The 21,726-nt window shown below is 32.7% G+C and overlaps 1 protein-coding gene across 1 annotated transcript in view; it reads left to right on the top strand.

Moving 5' to 3' along the window:
* ULK4 (unc-51 like kinase 4) overlaps positions 1-21,726 on the top strand; it is a 255,975-nt gene that overhangs the window by 13,541 nt on the left and 220,708 nt on the right. The window contains exons 9-18 of the mRNA XM_086741634.1: positions 487-562; positions 1,180-1,275; positions 3,066-3,190; positions 3,323-3,392; positions 5,789-5,888; positions 6,368-6,472; positions 8,529-8,589; positions 10,557-10,738; positions 12,135-12,181; positions 13,002-13,080. Coding sequence (XP_086597760.1) covers positions 487-562; positions 1,180-1,275; positions 3,066-3,190; positions 3,323-3,392; positions 5,789-5,888; positions 6,368-6,472; positions 8,529-8,589; positions 10,557-10,738; positions 12,135-12,181; positions 13,002-13,080 — 941 coding nt within the window. The remainder of the gene's footprint in view (positions 1-486; positions 563-1,179; positions 1,276-3,065; positions 3,191-3,322; positions 3,393-5,788; positions 5,889-6,367; positions 6,473-8,528; positions 8,590-10,556; positions 10,739-12,134; positions 12,182-13,001; positions 13,081-21,726) is intronic.

Raw genomic sequence — 21,726 nt, 5'->3', positions numbered from 1 at the left:
TGGATAAAGTGCATTTCATTGTTCTGAGCTCTCAGAAGTAGAGTCTTTCTCAGCTAAATAAGAATTTTGGAAACCTCTTTTGTATAATAGGGTACAACAATGGTCCTCTTAAAATTATCATGGTAGAAGGAAGTTTAATTTCAGCAGATTTCAATTCCACTATTGCTTGCTAATAGCTATATGACAATTTGAAGGTGCTTTTTTAACATATAAACAATTTTAATTTGTTTGGAGACAGAGCATTGGTGTTTTGGGTTTTTATGGTGTTTTTTGTTTTTTTTTTTTTTTTTTTTTTTAGGAGCCTTTGAAATGCAGAGTGTATATTTGTATATCTAGGATTCTCCTTAGATTCAGATTTTTTTTCAGATGAAATTACTGTTAAATAAACCTTTTTTTAGCATGATCTGTAGATAATTATTTGATCTACATTGTGTCATGGTTGTTTTTGCTGCCCAATACTTATCTTTTCAAGTGCTTCATTTACAGGTTCTGCTTTTCACGAACCTTCTGCAGAGTTCATGAGTTTGCTTGATGGCTTGCTTCAAAAGGATCCTGAGAAAAGGTAAACTGTCTAATCCATGACAGTTGTTTATATTGTCTTTTATTACCTTTGGAAAAAACAGTTACTGTGATACTGTATGTACAGTGATTTGTAGAGCACAAAGAATCAAAAAATAATTATTTCCTCATAAAAAGAAGAAATTATGCATTTTCTTTTATGAATACATGCAGAATTAATGCTTTGATTAAGTATATATTTGTATTTTTGTAGCTGGTGCTCAGTAGATAACTTTGTAACAGAAATGATGGGCAGTTTTAAAATTGGATGGCTCTGCTTTTGCCAAGCAATCTATTTTATGAACTTTGATTTATAGCTGATATATTTTTAAATATCATAGGATTATAATTTATGGAGTAGCTCAGATCATTTTAAATAATATTTTGGGTTTGGCTATACAATTTCCTTCATTCTTAGTCTCATACCTCTGTGAGTGAATTATTCATTCTGGTTTGAGGCAAATATTTGTCCTGTAAGAAAACTTACTTGTTTACCAAATAAAAGTGAACAAAAGGATTAATTGCTCTGTAGTGTCTCTCGGTTCAAAAGCTGGTCTGATATCTCTCTGTAGAGCTGTACTTTGCCACTGCTTTTTCAGTTTGTTTGTTGCTTTTCAAAAGGCTAAATTGGACAGACATCTTGCAGCATCCGTTCTGGAAAGGATCCCTTAGCCATTGTGGTGGTGATTCTGCAGACATCCAGGGCACAAGTTCAAGGTACCAAATTTTCAAGGAGGACTTCTTGTATAGTACATCTAAGTGAAAAAATACTTACATAGCTTTATTATGATTTTCTGTGAATTGTCTTGCTTTTGAGTTTTGCTTAGGATTTTCATGTTGTTAACTAATTGAGGGATGGAGTTTTACACCATTTAGTGAACAGTTTTGGATGCTTAGGAGTTATGCTGTTAATATATTGCACTGTCCACTTTCAATAAACTCCTTCCTCCTGGCTATAGAATATGTTAAGATGTACTTCTGAACTAACTGATCTCATATTTATTTATTTGCTTATATAACAATGATGCACAGTTTTTTTTTTTTTTTTTTTAAAGCTTTTGTAGAACTTATATGGGTCAATTTTATCTCTACTGACATTTTTTCATTTGTTTTTATGCATTAGGCTTAAACCATCGCAAAGCCTAGCAGTGCAACATCTTAGATTTGTTGTTCAGCCTTATATCCTTGCAAATGCAGCTGACCCATATTCTTTGCTTATGACATAAAGCATTAATCTAATGGGATTTTTCTAAATTTGTAATACTCTACACTGCTATATGCAGGAAAACACAAACCTTTTGTGATTAATAGGTTCTATCTATTTAAAAGTTAGACTTCTTCAAAAGTTCTGTTATCTTGCTGGTTTTTTTTTTTGTTGTTTTAAATTTTGAATTAGGATATTTACTGTTGATTTTTATGTTATTTTGCCTAAGTATTTGAAAGACACTTTACATTCCAATCTAGGGAACTAATGTGAAAATAGGTTGTTTTTTTTTTTTTAGAATGCTGATTTTTTTTTTGGTGTTCTGTCTATTTTAAAATTCTCTCTTGTTTAATACCTATTTCTGATATCAATGCAGCAGTATTACTGTTATTAACATTTGTTCTAATTTGAGATACAACTCTTTGTCTTTTAACTTTATTACTGCTTTCACCACCAAGGCAGATAAGAAATCAAGATTTAAAGTTTATACCAGAAAGAAAGAATTTATTCAAGGTGTTAGCAAAACTTATGTCAGCCTCCACCACATTTCATCTTTGAGAAATTCTCAGAGAATCTGATTTCCTATGAAATGTTGGGCTATTCTAATGCCTCTGAAATATCTGCGGAGGTATGCAGTAATTGACAAAGAAGGCAAATGCAGGAAGTGGGCTTGAGCTGCAAAACCAGCTCCTTACTTTTTCTTTTCCAACTGTGGGGCTTGGGTATTTATTTCCTTCACAGCGTGGGTTTGATGAATATTTGATATCCTGGAGACCGTTCAAGAAGGTTACATGAACCAGTTCCATGAGAACAGTAGAGGAGTATATGGAAAAAGCCTGAACAACCAAAATCAATAAACTTGCAATTAAATGTGACATATAAATCATTAAGCAAAAAAAAAAATTGGTAGTTTTTATTGATCTAAATCTAGGCTACAGACTTCATTATTAGAAGTATGTTTGTTGTGACTTTTTCCTGTGAAGAGTGAGTGGTCTCTAAAGCTTTTAATATTTCTTTATAGCTCTGGTATTATAAGGTAATAATTTAGCTTTTCTAGTTTATTTCATGCAAGTTCTACTAAGAGAGCTAGAGAATTTTTACTATTCTTTAAGTCATTTGCTGTAAACTTATTTTTCATCATTGCCATTACTAATATAAAAAGTGTGTCTAGCACATAATTACAATAGCGTGCTGATCTAGAGAATGACAGCTAAATTGTATGCTAATAATTGTAACAAATAATTGATATGATACCTCTTTTTAAAAAAAACCAGCTGTGTAATTAATATCTTCTATTAAACAGCAGTGAAGACACAGAGTCATCTGTGTTTTGGAGTGCCAAAGAGCCAACAGATATTCATAAAAATGTAGATAACCTGTCATCCTCAAGAGCAAATAATAAGCCACCAAGCAATTCTTTCAAAATCGGTAATATTATTCATTATATTATTTTAAATTATTTTGTGTCCTGTGAATTTTGTCAATCTTGCCAATCTTATTCACTGTATTTTCTTTTTTTTTTTAACTTCTGAATGCAAGTTCATGTTTTCTTTTCAGTAGAAACTCAGACTGAATTGCGCCCAAAAAGTGCTGTTGATGGTGAATCAAATGAATCAATATTTATTCTCAGGTATGAAAACCTAAAGAACAAAAGAAAACCTAAAGAACTCTTGAAACCTTCCCCCATCTCTTCAGATATTTTATTGTTCTGTTTGTAACATTTTGTTCGAGTGTCTTCTTTTTAATTTTCTATCCCCAGTTTAATTAATATTAAGACACCTTTGAAGAACTGTTAACACAGAGTGTGTGGTTAAAGCAATGCTTTTATGGCTTTATTATACTGGTTTTAGGAAGTAGGCTTTTGATTTCTTAGCTGTCTAGCTAAACAGAAGAATTTATTTAGAACTTTCTTACTTCATATATATGAGAATATGCTTTGAATATGCTTACTTTAAATATACAAGAAGAGGCATTCAGCTTATGATCTACTATTAAATTCTGCCTGCAACTTTTCATCACAAGCTATTGGTAACAATCTACTAAGTACTCCACAGGTATTAAATAAGAAGAAATGATTGGTTTAAGTGATTTGTTCTAGTTGAGTCGTGGTTCTCAAACTTTGTACTAGCTTTCAAGCCAAGAAGATTATCTAGTAAAATAGATTTTCTTCTTCTCTTCATCAAGCAGAAATATTCCAGTTTAAAATCAAATACTCTTTCAGGCTTCTTACATAATCTGAAATAGGGCTGTTGTGCATTATAGTGTGTCTACTTTTCCAGTTATTTCAATTGGTTTTAATAAAGTATTACTTCTTATTTTATTTACAGCTTCTACCATCACAGCTAAAACCATACTATTGGCAATTTAAAATGGCATTTGCTGTTCGTTTTTATGAATCTGCTGAGAAGAAAGGCTACAATGGCATTACAAATACTTGGTATAACAATACATAGTCCAAATTATGTCAGGAATGAGAGTAGAAAAAAAAATGTTAAGAACAACGTATTTACGATAAGTACACTTATTTTAATGATTAATTTGAAATGTAATACAGAGGGTTAAAAAATTATATTATTTTGTGAAATTCTCTTTGCTTGAATGATGTAATTTCTCGAAGTGACATATAAAGTAGAAGCAAGCTGCTGACCTGGCACTTGTCACCAGAATTTAGTTAGCTGCTGAAGTGGTTAATCAGCTTTTGACAGCAGTAGCTTCTTCTACATGTGCAAAGGGAATAGATCTCATTAATTTCAACTAGCTCAATTCAGTGGTCACTTGTCTTGTTTTAAACTGAGAAACCGACTGAAAACTGGAAAAGTAGTAAAGATTTTCTGTCTCTCAAACACATATGAAAGCAAATGAGGTTTGGAAAAAAAAATATATTTAACACATCTACATATTTTGAACATGTGGGAACATAGAATAATTTGTTCAGCCTCCTAGCTAGAAATAATTCTTTTTCTTGGTTTTGGAAATAAGGCTGCTTAAACTTCCAAGCAGATTCTGATATATTTTTTACTATAGGAATTAGGACACTTTAGGTAGTTTTATCTAGAGAGTAGAGAATATTTTAGCACCCCTTCATTGTGCCTTTTAAATTTGATTTTGTTAAAAATAGATAAAAGATTTTTTTTTTTTAACAAAATAAGGAGGAGACAACTGCATTTGTCATTTTGATCTTTGATTTTTGTGAGTATCTTCAATTTTGTTTGGATTTTAATTTAGTTGCTTTTTCTAATAAATAAAACTAATTTGCAGCTAAATGTGTATATTACTTTCTGCTAATCAAGAAAACACATTCATTTTATAGTGTTGATTACATTAGTTTCCTGGCCTGCCAATTTTAGTAATTCTAAAGTTAATTTTAAACACTTTTTTGTAGTATACATTAATTTAAATCAAAGAAGTTCACTAGCAGTTTTATGAAAATTGCAAATTTGAAGTGTTCTGGTCTCTCCTTTCTTCATTTTCTAATCAGCAAACAAGATTTTTTTTTAAAAAGAAAAACTGAAAAGTCAACCCAGTTCACATTGATATATGAGAATCAGGCAGCTTTTAATTCCCATTACCTAGCCAAGAATTGTCAGTTAGAAGAGAATAACATGAAAACAATTGCATTTTTTTTGTCAAGTTAATTCTATTTATATGTTGTTTGTTATTAGGAATTAAGATAATATTTTAGCATCCATTTTGGAGAACTGACTAGAGGTGAAAAATAATCAAATTACATTAATCTATTAAAAAAAAACAAACACCAAAACCCCAAAAAAACCCAAACAACAAACCACGCAGACCTTCTCATTTCTAACTGACAAACAAGTCCTAGCCTGATCAGGATGTGTTTAAAGATAGGAAGTTCATGTTTAGTTGATGGAGCAGGCATAGCATCATTTGTGTTTGTCAGCCTTGGAAGTTTACTGTATGGCATGAAAGTTTCAAAATAACAACAGAAAAAGTAGCTTGCAGTGAAACTTAATCTGTACTCTTTGTTTTTTTTTTTTTTGTCTTCTTTCTTTCTTGTTTAAGTTCTCGTCCCACTCCTAGAACTAGCATTGCAGTAGAAGTAAGTGATGCTACTACTGCCCCAATACAAAATTCTTCACAAAGAGATTCATGCTTGAAAAAGGTGAGTAGAAAAATAATATTAAGGGATGGTGGTATCTTTCTAGTTAGAATTTTAACCTAGGGTCTGTGTCAAAGTCAACTTTCTTCTCCATCCTTCCAATATTATAACAAGAAAGTTCCTACAGTGTGCAAGTTATTTTTAAAAGTATTTGCAGAACTTCAGATGTAAGAGTTAAGTAAGATGCTTAGTCTCCTATTTTTCCAGTGTATAAAGGGGCAAATGCTATCCTGTTTCTTCTCTGTCTATTTTTTTAAAGGTAGGTTGCAAATTTTTTGGACCTGATACTCTTTCTTCCAACATGTTTCTTTATCATAATTTTTAGTTGGCCCTATCTGCTACTACATAAATGAAAAGTAATTTAGAATATGTATATGGTCAAACTTTGTGGTATAATGCTGAAATACATATTTTGGAAATAAACATAAACTTTCTTTTTTGTGCAAAACAGTTTTTTTTAAAAAACTTTGTTCTTGTTCTAGGCTAAAAGTATGTGCTTAAGTCAGCAGGATATGGAGTCAACATTGAAAGAGCTCATTTACACTGAATCTGATCTTATCATAACACCAATCATTGACAATCCAAAGGTATAGCAAAATAAAATATAAAATTCAGGAATTTGTGGGTGAGGTTGTTTTTGCAGATAAATCTTTAATCAGGGTGAAACTCCTTTCCTGTATTTTATAATCCTCATTTTAAAGCAGTTCCACCCAGTTATCTGGCAAGCTCTCATGCAATTTTTTGGTGCTCTTTTATAATCCTATTGTGTTGCTAATTTAGTGAACTGAGTTATTTTGGGATTGAATACTAATATTAAATAATGTCTTACAATGAATAGAAACTACTAAATGCTGTGCTTCTGTAGATCTGTTTTCTGATAAATTGCTTTGATGTTTATTACTTAAATTAATACAAAACTGAGTGTGTATTGCTATACTCAAAACAAGGCCATCTGTGAAGCCCTCTAGATTAGAAATTATACGTTTACAGAATAACTAAGCTTTAGACATTATTATGTTTCTAATAAATATGAACATAGTTTCTTTGGAAAAGAAGACCTGAAGTTAAAAGAAATGTCCATCCAATTTCTGTCATATCGATTCTAACGTGATAACAGTTTGTGATGGGTCTCTTGAGCAGAGACTGACACTTGCTTGACAGCAAAAGGAAGACCAAAAAAGAATCAGAACTCTGCACTGCAATGACAATGTAATGTACATGTGTGGGCACACGTGTAGTACTGGTAGAAGGAATGATAGGCAAGACCCCCTTTTGTCTTCCTTTTATTTCTGTGAAAAAAAATGAAGTCATTTTAGCAACTTTACTCAGTAAGTGGCAAATGCAGGGAGTGTAATGTTTTTCAGTGGAAGTGAGTATCTAGCTTGTTAAGAAAGCCTTACAGCCTTTAGTTACTTTATGATTTTAGTATAACAACCTTTTTGTTTGTTTGTTTTAATTGAATTCCGAACAATCTCAAAAATCACAAATCTTTCACAGCTAGATGAATTAACTAGCCAGCAATACTGTTTTCATGTGTCTGGGGTGGGTGACATTGTTGCCAGTGGAGAATTTAAAACATAATGATGCATTTGAATGCCACTTCTGTAAATTCTCAGTTCTGTCTCAAGTGTCTGACATGAAGCCTTAGCCCTTCACTGCTTCTCTTTTTACTACAAGTATAGGAGATGGGATTAGGGGTAAGAGTGCATACTAATATGCACATGGAGACTAATCTCCTTACTATGCAATGCCAGACTCAGAATTGATGCAAATAGCCCACTAAATTCCAGGGACGTGTAATCAGAGTCATTGCATACTTGGCGATCTTCAGACTAAAGGATGATACTGACACCTGGTAAAGCTGAAGAGCTTGCAATTTCATCTCCTGGAAAGGGATTTACTAGATGCTGTCAGAATTTCAAAAGCTGAAATGTCAGCTTATATTGTAAAATTTCCCTGTATTCTGCAGATCTCTGAAATTGAAGACTTTTTTTTTAGAAAATAACTCTCTAGACTTCATCTGTCCAACGCTACATTCCAGTATACAGTTACATTTTTTTGTATGGTTTAGTTACCGAAAATCACACTCAAATGCTCAGGCACTAAGCAGTCATCGCGTTTCACGATGTACCAGAAAACTGTGTTGTGGGGAAAACCTCCATACCTTACAAATGATTAGTTGGTGATAATAGGATTTTTTATTTTCTACAATTATATATATATTTACATATATAGATGTATTTACTCTGTGACAATGAATTGCCAAAACATTTCATGAGCTCTATGATGCATAATTCCTTTCTGTAGCTTTTGGAATCCAAATGCAAGTATTTTTCCTCATACAAGCAAGATACAAACGTAATTGAAGAAATCCTATCTTTTTTTTTTAATTCCCTATTTAAAAAATGACTTAAATGGAAATACTATCAATTTGATTATAATGAAAACATGGAGTTAAATCTCAAATATGTGTTTGGAATAAATACATACCAGGAAAAAAATGGAAAATAGCTTCAGTAATGAGCAGTGGTTTGTACATCCATCCTGTATAATTTTCACATCATTGTGTTCTCATGTTCAACTACTTAGTGATTTCCAGAAATGCATTAAAAGTAGTTGTAATGCTTTTGTTTATTTTTCCAGATAATGAAGCAAGTGCCAGTTAGATGTGACTTGAAAACTTCACGTATACCAACATATTCAGGTGTAGATCGGCTGAAATTGTTGAAACTTAAGTTCTGCATATGATGGTGTAACTTGCTGTCACAAGACCTGTAGCCTCTCTTTGTAGACAATGAGCTGTCACAGTTGGAGAACTCACAACTTTTCTGAAACTGAAGTTGCATGTGTAATGTTTGTAGCTAGACCAATTTTGAGTAGACTTTTCAAGTGCTAACAGTTACGTGTTAGCATAGCCCCTCTTAGCAGAAGGGGCTATATACCCTTCCTTTCTCTTCTGCCTTATTCAGTTACAAGCCCATGCTCTAAACCTTTTAAAATAACACAGTCAACACTTCTATTGTGGGAAAAACAGTGTATTTTTTCCCTGTGTTATTTTTTGTAAACAACTGAGATATTTTGAAATAAACATTCAACAAAATAGATTAAAATTTGACAAAGGTAGAAAAGCAAATGAAAACAGGATCTTAAAATATGCAGTGTTGATCAGCCGTAATACTAGGCAGCCTTGCCAGTCCCATCTTTAATCACGAAATATTATGAGAATCATGTCCCAAAAGATAGTGTGGAGTTGTCTGGGATTTGATTTTTTCGTTGTTGTTGTTTTTGCTGTCTAGAAAGGCTGCTGTTATTTCTGAAAACAAAAGGCTGCTCGTTGTGATGAGTGTAATGTTTCTTCCCCTGCAAAATTGACTCTATTTGAGGAAGTATTATTCCACTTTATTGTGCTTGAAGAGGGATGTCAGCCAAATGTGTAGTCTTTCTAGAATTCACGTAGCATCTCTTCCTAGACATAACAGTTCCTTTTTTCTTTCTATAAAGTATGTATTTTGGAAAGTTAATTTATCGCAGAAATTTTATAGTTGGAAAGGAACACAATGTCCCCCAGTCTCCCAATCAAGACTGTAATAGCAGAAAAGACTTTTAATTCAGCTAACATCCTAGGCAAAGATGATCAGATTCAAGTGCCTAAGGGAGTAGTGTTTTCGTTCATATTGCATTTAAGTAGCAAATTTATCAGACTGATGTTCTGATATGTTTAACTGTTATTGTCTGTATATATTTAATATGGGACAGTGGTTTTTGTGGTTGTAAAACTTTCAAGGTTGTAGCTTTTTTCTAATTATTTTTGAAGATACTGAATTTGATGCTGCTTGTCAATAAAGATTAAAGACAGGATGAAAAAATTAAGATAAATAGCTGAATCCAAACCTCTTTTCAGCTTTAGTAATGTAAATTATAATTGCCTTCATTAGTAGGTGTTGTTAGTTAAGTGCAAAATTGGAGTAAAAGACAGAAGACGTGCTCTTAAATATTCTAGACTGGAGCATATCAGGGTAGCAGATAAGTTATTAATAAGTAACTAACCAAAACTGATAGAATGTATGGCTGCTAGAATGAAGTTATCCATTGAGACTGATAAGGAAGACTTTGAAAAGTCTTTATTCAGTGAACTGAACCACAGCTTTTATGTTAAGCATCCTAATGATTTGACTTCTTTGACTCCTGAAGCCCTCTATGTTCTGGTACTACTAAGGCTTACCTATATGAGTAACTGTACACATTTTCAGTTGATTGATTCTGAGGAGATTTCACTGACTTAGTTTCTGTCTCAAATTTACTCTAATGAAACTGCACTTTCTTATTAAGAATTACTAATGATGAAGGACAATAGCTACTACCTTTCATAAATATAATGCAAATTAATGTTCACTTAAATGAGGTACAAAGACTTAGCAGGGTTGCACTTTCAAAAATGTTTGGAGGCTTTTATTGCTACATTTTTATGCTTTGTTTCTCTTTTTACTTCTTTTTTGATTTCTGTAATCTTCAGACATGAATGAACATGTGTGTTTAATATTTTAAATACTAGAATTATAATTAGACTCAAACTTTGGAATTAATCTATTCATGTTGATGTTACTTTCTAGTCTGTTAAAGCAACATCAAAGATCAATTATCTTTAACTAATTGTTTGCTTCTTATGGTTAGCTGAGAAGTTATCATCTCTGAAAGATAAGGACTGGAATGACTTCTTGCAGCGAGTGTGTTCACTACTTGGTTCCACCGAGAAGAACACAGGAGCAGCACGTTCTAAACTGAACTTACTGTATTATCTCTGTACTGTGGCTGTCCATAAGGAAGTCGCAAGCAGGCTAATTAGCTCTCAGCTGGTAAGTAATAAAGCTTTGAAGGAGTCAACATGGTTTATATACTTGCTATTGTAGCAAAAATCATATGGCAAATTAAGTACAAAATACCGTAAAAATTACTAAAAAATTCCACATCAGGCTTTTTAGAAGAGCCGAGGAAAACAAGTTTTTTAGATTTAGATACACTAATGCGTAGATTTGTTGTATTAATAAAAAGGTAGGGGTAAAAACTAACCTTGATGGAGAGTGTGAAATAACATATGATGAAACGTTAGTCTTTGTAAATCATTAAGTGACAGAGAAGACTGAAAAAAAGTTAATGTTTGAATTGTGAAATCAATTTTATTTGGCCATATGCCTGTAAAGAGTAGCAAGAAAAAATATCTAAAGAACGTGCAGTAAAACTTTCATTAAGCACTGCGTCAAAGAGTGAGCATGCTCTCTTGAAGACTCTGTTTTAGTGTATACCTAAATGGTGGTTTCACCTTTCAAGAACCACTTTCTACAAGACAAGTAATTTTCCTAGTATCCCCTGTAGTAGTTTGATGTTTTTCTCAGAGTATCGCATGTGCAGCGGAGAATTAGACTTATTTTTCCCATTATGTAAAAGCATCACAAAGGCTATCCTGAGATGTGCTCTTTTTAGTTCATTTAATAAACCGTAAACCACCTTGTTATTCTACATTGATGCTAATGCATTTAAGTCGTATTCTGACACGTTATTATTGGATATAGAGGGCAAAATTGCTGCTGGAAAAATTCAATGAAAAACATTCAGGCTGGATGCAATGGTATGGCATTCTTATGCCGTATAATTCTTTTGGAAACAGGAAACAATTGCTGGAAGGGGTATTCCATTATCGTTGGGGAATTTTTGAAGGGAGACGATAATCAGATAACTGAACTGCCAATTAACAGAGCATTTAAAATAAGTTAATAATTATGGAGTTTGGTTCCTAAGTGACTGATTATGTGTGTTAATAGACCATTCATTACTCCAGTGTTTGCCAACTATTTTTGTCCATTCTCATAAAATAAGTTTCATTTATTAAGTACTTGTTGGGTAATACTATATGATGATCTCTGTGTTTGTAGATGAAAGTATCAGACTTTTTTTTTTCCCTCTACATAGTGTTATTTGTAACAGGTTTTTTATACACATTGATATATGTTTAGCAGTTCAGTTTAAGGCAAGAATATGGAAAGAAATTGTATTTTTACGATCAGTCTTTTTTTTTTTTTTCTTTGTAATCAGCATTTGGAGAATATCTGCAGTATTTGTCTATGATAATAATTCTTGAAAATATTATTCAAATAATTTTGATTAAATTACTGATATTTTTATTTTTTTTTTTTTGGTTTCTCATTGGGACATATCAGATGATCACTAATGCTTATTTATCTTTTTATACTATAGTTTCCTATACTGATACAACAGCTGCGTGCAGCTGCCAACTGGGATATGTAAGTAATAATTATTTTAAATTATTTTTTTCACATACAAAGTTATCACTGAATTTTATTAAAGAGATTCTTTAACAAGGTATTTGAGGAGTGTTTTAGCCTGTCATACTGCTGTGGTATGTTACTGGCAGTATAATGGTGTATATAACATTGAATTTTTTCATAATTGAACTAATGTATTGCTATTTCACAGGAGCAAAGATTATAGGAAATCTCTGAAATTTTATCTAGAAGTTATATCATTTAATATATCAAATAGTGTTACTCTAAAACCACTGAATAAACCAACCCATACCCAAATAGAAGTAGAATAACTATAATAGCTTTTTAAAAAGGCTTGTCAGAAATATTTCAATGTGATAGTGCCCTCTGCCGTTTGTTTCATAAAAGTTGGTTTTATTATTCCAGTTTTTTATTTAATGAAATGTTTAAAACTTATTTGCTGATAGAGATTTAATTTCAGTTTTGTCACCTATACTCAAAAGTTTAAAATGATCTATAGGAGTTTTCTGTGTTATAAGAACACTGAACATGAGCATGACTGATTAATCAGACTGTAACAAACTAAAGAATCTTCATTCTTCAGTGCTAAAGGAAAGAAATGACTATGCATGAATTTATTGCTAAATTGAGCTGAAATACTGAAATAATTTGATGATAAAAGAAAAGAGAAATAAGAAGAAAATCTGAGCTGTAAAAAAGGGTTTAAAATATTTCCTTCCCTTAGCAGTCCGTGTAAAGTATAAACAAAATACAATTGTTTTTGTGATATTTTTTAAGTGTTTTCTCTGCACATACAAAAACTTTATTTGATATGCAGACGTGCCAAAGTTGCTCGAGTGATTGGTTTACTGGCATTACACACATCTGAACTTGGAGAAAATGTACCTGTTTCTGAGGTAACTTTCCTTTTTTTTTTTTTTTTTTTTTTTTGATGCTTTTATGGCAGAAACTTTCACAGTTTTTAAAATTTATTTATTTTTGAACACTACTTTATTTTTGCTCAAATGTGTAAATGGGAATGTAATGAATTCAATTAATTAAATGTATAAACTTCTGAGTTCATTCTGTGTAGTTGTGGTTCTGATCTTTACTAACCTGTAGTAGAACTACCCATCAAGGATAAAACTCGTTTCTCTCCTTTTCAGAAAATTAAGTTACCACTGTCATACTTCTTGTGCATATGTGTAACAAGAAGAAAGTCTTGACATATTTGGTTATCTTGAAGTGTAGTTACTATAATTAGTATAAAAATAGTACAATTGATTCTTAGAAGTCTTTTTTTTCCAAAAAGTAAGTGAGATGGGACTAATTTGAGATTCCTCACAGTTCTTGAAGAATGTGTGTAATGAAGGGCAAGTAATTTTCTTTGGATAAGAAAAATGTTTTTAATCCTTTTTTCATTTTTCATTCTCAGTAGTTGACTTAAACAGAAGACTGATTAGACAAAGTGATCTTACTGTCCTTTTTTGCATGTCACACATGCACACAAATTGCGCAAACTTGACAGAATCTGCTATTTAATATCTGTTTAAAGTGTGAGTGTGGCATTATTTCTACTTCATAAGGTGAAGTCAGGATTTGAATGTAATGGGTGTTTGAATATGAGAAACAACTGCTAAACACATGTAACAAGTATGCTTTTGCACTATGCAGATCTGGTGTGTAGAAACATGTAATTATTAGTTAATAGCTGACTTTTTTTGGTAATGCAGCTAAGATTTTTTCTGTTGTTCTAGGTCCCTCTGATTTCTTCTTAGTTAATGTTAAGAATGATTATAATTATCTTACTATATTGCTTAACATTTCAGTTCTGTAGTGAAAGCTGAACTCAGAACATTATTGTTATTACCTAAGGTGTTTGTTGGGGTTTTTTTTTGTTTTTTTTTAAATAAAGTTACAAAGGAGAGAAAGAGTCCTTACGATTACAGTAATTGAAGTTTGGTCAAAGTCTTTCAATATTGACAGCTGCATGTCAGTTGAATTCCAGGTCGCAATTTAAATGCACTCTTGTATGTGGCAGATTTTTCTGATATTTAACTTTTAAAAGTTCCAGTAAAAATACTCAAAAGTAATTTTGAGATGTCCATATAATTTCTGGCTTTAGGTGTTTAGTTAGGTGTTTAGCACTAATATATTCAGTGGTAGTTTCCCTAGCTTCCCACTTCCCTTCATAAAAAAAAACATATCCTAGTCTGCTTTGTGTATGCAAAAGCAAGAGATTAAAGTAGTTTTACATTGAACTATAATATTATTTTGTTCAAAAATTTTCCAGTTTTTTGCATTTTTTTTCATATGAACATAAAGATAATTCACAAATGGAATTTAGTGTTTTTAGAAATACACATATACTTCAAAAAACAGGTTAAGTCTGAGACCAGTGACACTTAAACAGAAGGACCAGGAAGAAAAATTAATTTCCAATATAACTGTCTGGCCCCATTCTTGTATGAATTAAAATTAAATTTTATATACATTAATTGGGATAATAAGGATTTATTTTTAAAAATGAACAAATATGAGTTATAATACTGTTCAAAAGACATCTTCTATACTTACTGTAATGACATTCATTCCAAGTTTTTCTCCCAAAGTAATATCTCTAAAAATATTTTAGAATGCTTACACAAAATTAGAATGAGGAAAAAAATTGAATCTTAATATTAAGACAACAACATCATCTAAAATGACTTTCTGTGATCCAGGTCTTATAGACTAAAGATATATAAGTGATCTGTCTATTGGTAGCTGTTCTGTATTGTTTCTTCTTCCATTTCTAGTAACTTCTGTTTCCTGATCTCTGTTGAGCAGAGGTGATCTGTCTGTAGCACTATCTCTTATAGCCCCAAAATTTTGTTCCTTGTTCGCATGAAGATGAGATTCTGGAATTGGTTTTGCCCCCTATGGGTACCATGCAATGTACACCAAGTTTTCTTTCCAATTTTTATTGCTCAGTCACAGCTGGTTTGCAGTTCTTTGCCTTATTATGGGCTCATCCAGTTATTTGTGATTTCTTTTGTACTTTTAAAGTGCCACAGGACCTAAGAGAGACTTGTGCAGGAGACCACTGCTGGCCTTTACACATTAAAATCTGGCTTTTCAATTCTACTTCCTTACTATCTTTTACTCAGTTATGTATTTATTTAAGGATAGTTCCTCTATATTTGAGGTTGAATCTGCACCATTAACCTTTCTGTTGTTTAAACAGTTTGTTAAATAGTAGTAACATTAAGTCCTGAAGAAGCAGAAAAACTTTAGGAAAGAAAAGAAGCCTCATCCTCATTTTACAGGCTAAAGTAAACTTTCACATACTGTATGCCAAAAACTTTTGATTTGTTGTTTTTTTTTTTTTAAGAATTAATGATTTTCCTTTTTTTTTCTTTTTAAATTTAAAATTCTTGTTCAAGTAATCTGTGAACAGCAATTTGTTTTGAATATAACCACCAGAGGTCACTAAAAACGCAAAAATAAAATGTAAGTAAGTACTGGTTCACAGGCTACACAGAGATGTAACTGTGGAACAGTGTACTATATTCTCCTGATGTATTCTAATATGTAGGTCATATTAGAAAAAAAAATTAATATTTATACCTGTGAATTCACTTGCAGTTGATCTATTTCCAGTTAAGTATTTTTTAGAAGAATGCTGCGTTGATTAGAAAAAAAATGAAACTGATCTTAGAATACAATAGGGAAATTCATCTCATCTCTGTTTTTCTTCAAATAACATTATTGTACTGAAGATGAAGACATTTTATGTGTAATTTATTCTATCTGGAGGTTTCAATACAAGTTCTTCATAAGTCAGGTTTTTTTCTGACTTAGTAATGTATTTTTTTTTTCCATGGAATTGTTCTTTACAAATCTGAAACGTCATTTCCTCCTACTTATTCCTAGTTATCTTAGGAAAATACCTACATGTTGGAGTTTTATCTTTGTATTTGGGTTTTGAAACTGGTTCTTAAGGAACTAGATTCTACCAGAAAAAAAAAAAAAGATTCTTTCGTGCTTTCTTGGAAAGAAAAACCTACTTAATCTTCATCTTTCAGAAAGAAAAATTCTTCCCAAGTTAAAGAGGCTTTCCTCTCTGTGAATAGATTGGGCTTTCTGCCATCTAGGACACAGCCGATTTGATGTGAAATTTCAGACTCAGTCATTTTTATTTTAGTAAGAGATGATAGAGCAACTTCACAGAATGCCTCCATGTTGAGAAGCAGTGTTCTCTTCTGTCTAGTAGGAGACCAGCCTCTTCCACCTATTGAGTCACTCTGTCTCCCCTTTTGGAGGCAAAAATCTAGTTCTTTTCCTTACCTCTTTTAAATTTGTTAATTGAGATTATCAGTCTCACACTGACCTAGGCAGCTGTGCCTGTTTGTTGGTGGGGTTTGTTTTGTTTTGTTTTGTTTTTTTTTAGACCTGCGTCCACTGCTCTACTGAGTGTTTAACGGGCTCAGAGAACCTGCTGCAGCCTTCACACTGCAAGTTTCTTTGCAAAGCCTTTGGCTTATGGAATATCATGGCCAAATTAACAAACTAAATATCCCATGGAGAATGACAGGATATTCATCATAGAATCATAGAATGGTTAGGGTTGGAAGGGACCTTCAAAGGTCATCTAGTCCAACCCCCCTGCAAGGAGCAGGGACATCTCCAACAAGATCAGGTTGCTCAGAGCCTCATCCAGCCTGGCCTTGAACGTTTCCAGGGATGGGGCTTCCACCACCTCTCTGGGCAACCTGTTCTACAACCCTCAGTGTAAAAAATTTTTTCCTAATATCCAATCTAAATCTACCCCCCTATTAGAATTTCTCTGTAGTACTGAACTCAGAATATGATTCCCTTCTCAAAGCAGTGGAATATCCTGAATTCTGTTTTTGTCCAAATTGAAACTCTGTATAATTAGAGCCTTTTTATTTCTGTTTTGTAAAATGATTGAAACCTTAACATTATTTTTCCGGCAAAATCAAGATTTTCACTTAATTTGTTAACAGTGAGAGGAGACTGCATTTAAGTTTTTTGAATGACTTTTAGTGAACTTTCAACCTCTATAATAAATTTCTTCGATTTATTTTCAACAACCTGGTCCACTGCATATAACTTACAATCTTGCCTGGGGCGTATGGCAGGAAGACAAGTAAATAAAAGATCAATGTTTCTCAGGTAAAGTAGCCTCTGCTGGCAGAAACTCATGGTGTGTTCGAGAAAACTTCTTCCAAGTTAATAAACAGAAAATGTAAATATAATTAAATTAACAACAGTGATTATGTCAAGCATGGCAATTCTGGATTGTTGCAGAAAATACTAGAACCTTTTATCATAATTGCAGATTTTATTTTTTTCCTCCCCTCTTCAAAAAATTAATTTTATCAATCCGATTGATTGGGCTTGCTTTATGTTTGACGTTAAAACCAAGTTGGTAGTAGAAAACAAAGAATTTCTCAGCTAGGGAACTGAAAACTTACATTGCTGATTGCAGGATTAAATAACTTTTAATAATTTTCTTAGATTAATTGCCTGACCAAAGCAAAAACTGTTCTCTTTTAAAAGACATTTAATTGACAGTGTTTTCATAGTCCATTAAATGTATTGTTTTCTATGAGAGATGAAATATACATTTTTTTCCATTTAAATGACATCAGTGGTGCTGCCAGTATGTCTTTTTGCAGTAGTCTTCAATTTAGTTAGTTCTTATGATAGTAAAAATGCTGTGATTTCTATTTTTTTTCTACAAGTCTGTTATTTTGGGGATAATGAAGAGCTATGCCCCTAGGATCCTTTTCTTCAGTGGATAAATATGTACATCTCTGGAAGGTAAAAAGCTATCTGGCAGACTTTTGCCGGTGTTTTCAATAAAATATTTCATTCAGGATTCTAGCATAATTTATTTTCCTTCTGAATTGGTGTTATGAAATACCAATACGTGTATGTCTGCAAGTCACATGCTATTATGCAATGGAGAGAAGTTTTTACTGTATGTACTTACAGCTTTAGAGCAATAGCATGTATTTTGGGCTTCTCATGTTAAAGCTGAGTATCCTAAACCCTGAGCTTTGGTATATTTAGGTTTGCATTTCTTTGTTTTGATGAGACAAGGTTTTTTGTGTGGCAGGAATAGGTGTCTCAAAAAAGTCTGAATTGATGAGTCATCACTACTACATCAATAGGGAACTGAACTTCATTAGAAAGAGCTTTTCTTTTAAGATCAGGCTCATTTTAACTTGCATCTGTTCTGTCATCCAGCTTGATGTGCAAATGTTTGTACCAGCCCAGAGGAGGAGATAAAGCAAGGTTAAGTCTGTTTTTATTGATGGTGGTACTGGCTTGAAATGACCAAAATTATGCTATCAAACTCAGAATGAATATCTGTGTATAGTAAATAAGAATATGGTATGGACTGCTACAGTGTGCATCTTCATCTTTTTCTTACTCCTCTTCCATAGAAGGCATCTTATAAATATTTCACCATGGTCAACGTTAAAAAATTCCACAGCCAATAAATTTTTCTGTGTGCATTCCTTTTCTCTGTCGTACATTTACTTGTCTTGGATTTAATTCAATTACTGGGACTAGATGGACAAGTGAGAGCTCATTCTTCTTTAAAAAATAAATTTGTGTTGAAAGAAGGGATTAATATTAAGGAATCAAGCTGATAAATAGTGATAAATGATTTACTAACCTTGAGAGAAAGAACAGTAGAGTCATAAACTTAACTTAACAAGATACTTTCGGGATGCTCTAGCAAGAGCTAAGATAAGTTAGATGGGAACACCCTGAGGGGGTACAGACACACTGACTTGAGACCAAGATAAGGGGACTTAAGAAGTTTAGAACCAACTGATAGGGTGGAATAACCAAGGAAATTGTAAACCAGCAAATATAAGTCATCAAGAAACCACACCGGCAGCAAGAACAAAGCAGGACAAAGGTCTGAATCCAGGCAGCTGGACATAGTGATAAGGAGGAGAGAACGACCACCGGAGAGACTGTGACTCCTGAGCACAGACATGAGATGGATGCAGAGACTGGGGAATAACCTGTCGTGGGAGGAAACTTATGATAATGATTTCTCGGAAACCTAATTAATATATAACCAAGTCTGTGGGATGATGCATAAATACTGTACCTGTTTCTTAACACGTTGCACACGTTTGGAGGAGCGATCCCCAGTGCTGCCTAGCGCTGAATAAACATACCTACTTTACAATCTTACAGATTGTGGAGTCTGTTTTCCGCACGTCAGTGTGCTTATTAGTGTAATCAGCCATATTGAAAATCAGGGTGGTCTTAGATTTACACCCTACTTTTGAACTTTTAGTGTAATAAAAATACACTTTTTATCAGGAAAAAATAATTTGAATTTAAAAGTAAATTGTGTTCTTATTTTTGGGAATGCTGAGGTCTTTTGTTGCATACTTGGGCAATCATATCTTGATTTAAAAAAATTGAGTGACACTTTTTTTTAAAATAAAAATATAGTCATACAAAACCTTAATTTACTGTCACGGTTGGCTTATGACTGTGATACACACATTGACTTATGTCAAGTTCTTTTTTATGTTTGTTGATTGTGTTGTAGCTGGGGGAATTCATTTACCTTTAATATTGCTGTGTAACTTTTTAATGTTGATTATTTCAGAAGTAAACTTATTTATATGAAGAAAGTGGAACACTAAAATCAACTTCTGTTTCGGAGTGAAACATTGAAAAAAAATTACCATGATTCTTCTGTGTACATGCTGTGAAACTGAAACTGATGTGCAATTCGGGTATAAGGTTGTCAGACTTAAGTTGCTCATGTGTAGAATAACGCATCTTACATCAGAGAACACTTGAAAAGAATTCTTTGTAATTGGTTATAATGATGGAAGTGTTTCATGTCTCACCAGACAGCCTGTAGGACTATTTTCAGCATATATGCTTTCCTATAATCACAGATTTTTGTTGATTCTAACCATTTGGTCTCTTTGCCCATCTCTACTGTAGTATTTTTATAACACAAGCTGTGAGATTTCTGTTTAAAGCATAGTGTACCTTTGTTTTCTGGACCTGTGGCCCTTCCCACAGGTATTTCTTTTTAAAGTGGGAAATGTTTCTTGTTTCAATAGCTCTGCTTTAAGCTTTTCTTTCTTTTTTTTTTTTAAACATTGCATAGTCATTTACTCTCATACAGTTAGCTATTTGCATAGCACCACAGCTAAAGAAGTGTAATTATCTCACAAAAATGCTGTAAAATAATGACTTCTTTAGCAGTACAACTAGTATTTGAAACTTAACATCTCAGTATTTTACCTGTTAGCATAAAATAGTCACCATATAGAATTTAAAATGCAGCTGTTTAAACTTGATTGTATGAGATTGTATAATTCCATTTTTTCTCCATTTCTGTCCATTATAGAATCATAGAATGTTTAGAGTTGGAAGGGACCTTCAAAGGTCATCTAGTCCAACCCGCCTGCAAGGAGCAGGGACATCTCCAACAAGATCAGGTTGCTCAGAGCCCTGTCCAACTTGACCTTGAACGTTTCCAGGGATGGGGCATCTACCACCCCTCTGGGCAACCTGTTCCAGTGTTCCACCACCCTCATCATAAAAAATTTTTATGATAAAAAATATCTGACAGCTACCTTTATTATGCGTGTACTATGCAGTGGAAAACTTAGTTTTTCTGACTGTTGTACTATATGGGCTTTTGCTGAACTAGTTTCAGTTTTTCTCTCCTCCGGCATCACTTTCCTGAGGCTTTAGAATATACTTGTGTCTTGTTCTGCATATGCATGGAATAATTTTGCATTTATTGGTTATATTTGGAAACCTAAACTGAAAATGTTATTTGATTTCTTGGTTTTTTTTGGCTTTATTCATACACACAGAAAGCAAGATGAATTGAAAACACTTTTTTTTTTTTTTTTTTTTTCTTAAATTAAAGCCAAAAAAATAAAGACCAGTAAAATCAAATCCTAGATAGGAAATTTAATGTACGTTGGTATTATTTTAACAAAAACATAAGGATAGTTATCTTGCAGCGTTAAAAATGGAAAGATTCAGCCTATCAGCAGTATTGAATGAATGTGATGTTAACAAATAAACTGTCAGCCACTTCACCAATTACCTTTGGGAATATACCCTTAGCTTTCTTGGTAAAGCCTGTACTCTTGAGAGCACTGAGAACTATTATGGAGAGGAAAAAATTCCAAATATTTTAAAGTCCTATGAGCCCTTAACTGCCTGGAGTTCCCTCTCTCTATTTAAAATTAGGCAACTAAATCCCTATGTAGAAAATGCAGTAGGGATACTTGAACAATCCTTACTTTTACAGCCAACAAGCAGATCTGTTGGCTAACAGAGCCTGTTTTCTCATGAATTGACTTGCAACTGGCTGACTTTTAAACTTAATTACATAAAGGCTACCATTTAGCATATTCACCTGTTCTCTTTGTCAGCTATCACAAAATTTAACAGAAAATCCTTTGTTTAGGAGGGTGTGTTCTGATACTTAATAGGGTAATCTCTGAGGTATTTCTATGTGCAGTGTGTTCAAAATGTTT

The sequence above is a fragment of the Chlamydotis macqueenii genome, chromosome 2 (assembly GCF_036417535.1).
Source record: "Chlamydotis macqueenii isolate bChlMac1 chromosome 2, bChlMac1.mat, whole genome shotgun sequence".
Taxonomy (NCBI): Eukaryota; Metazoa; Chordata; class Aves; order Otidiformes; family Otididae; genus Chlamydotis; species Chlamydotis macqueenii.
Note: the sequence above shows the minus strand (reverse complement) of the source record. Positions and strands in the feature narration are given on the sequence as shown.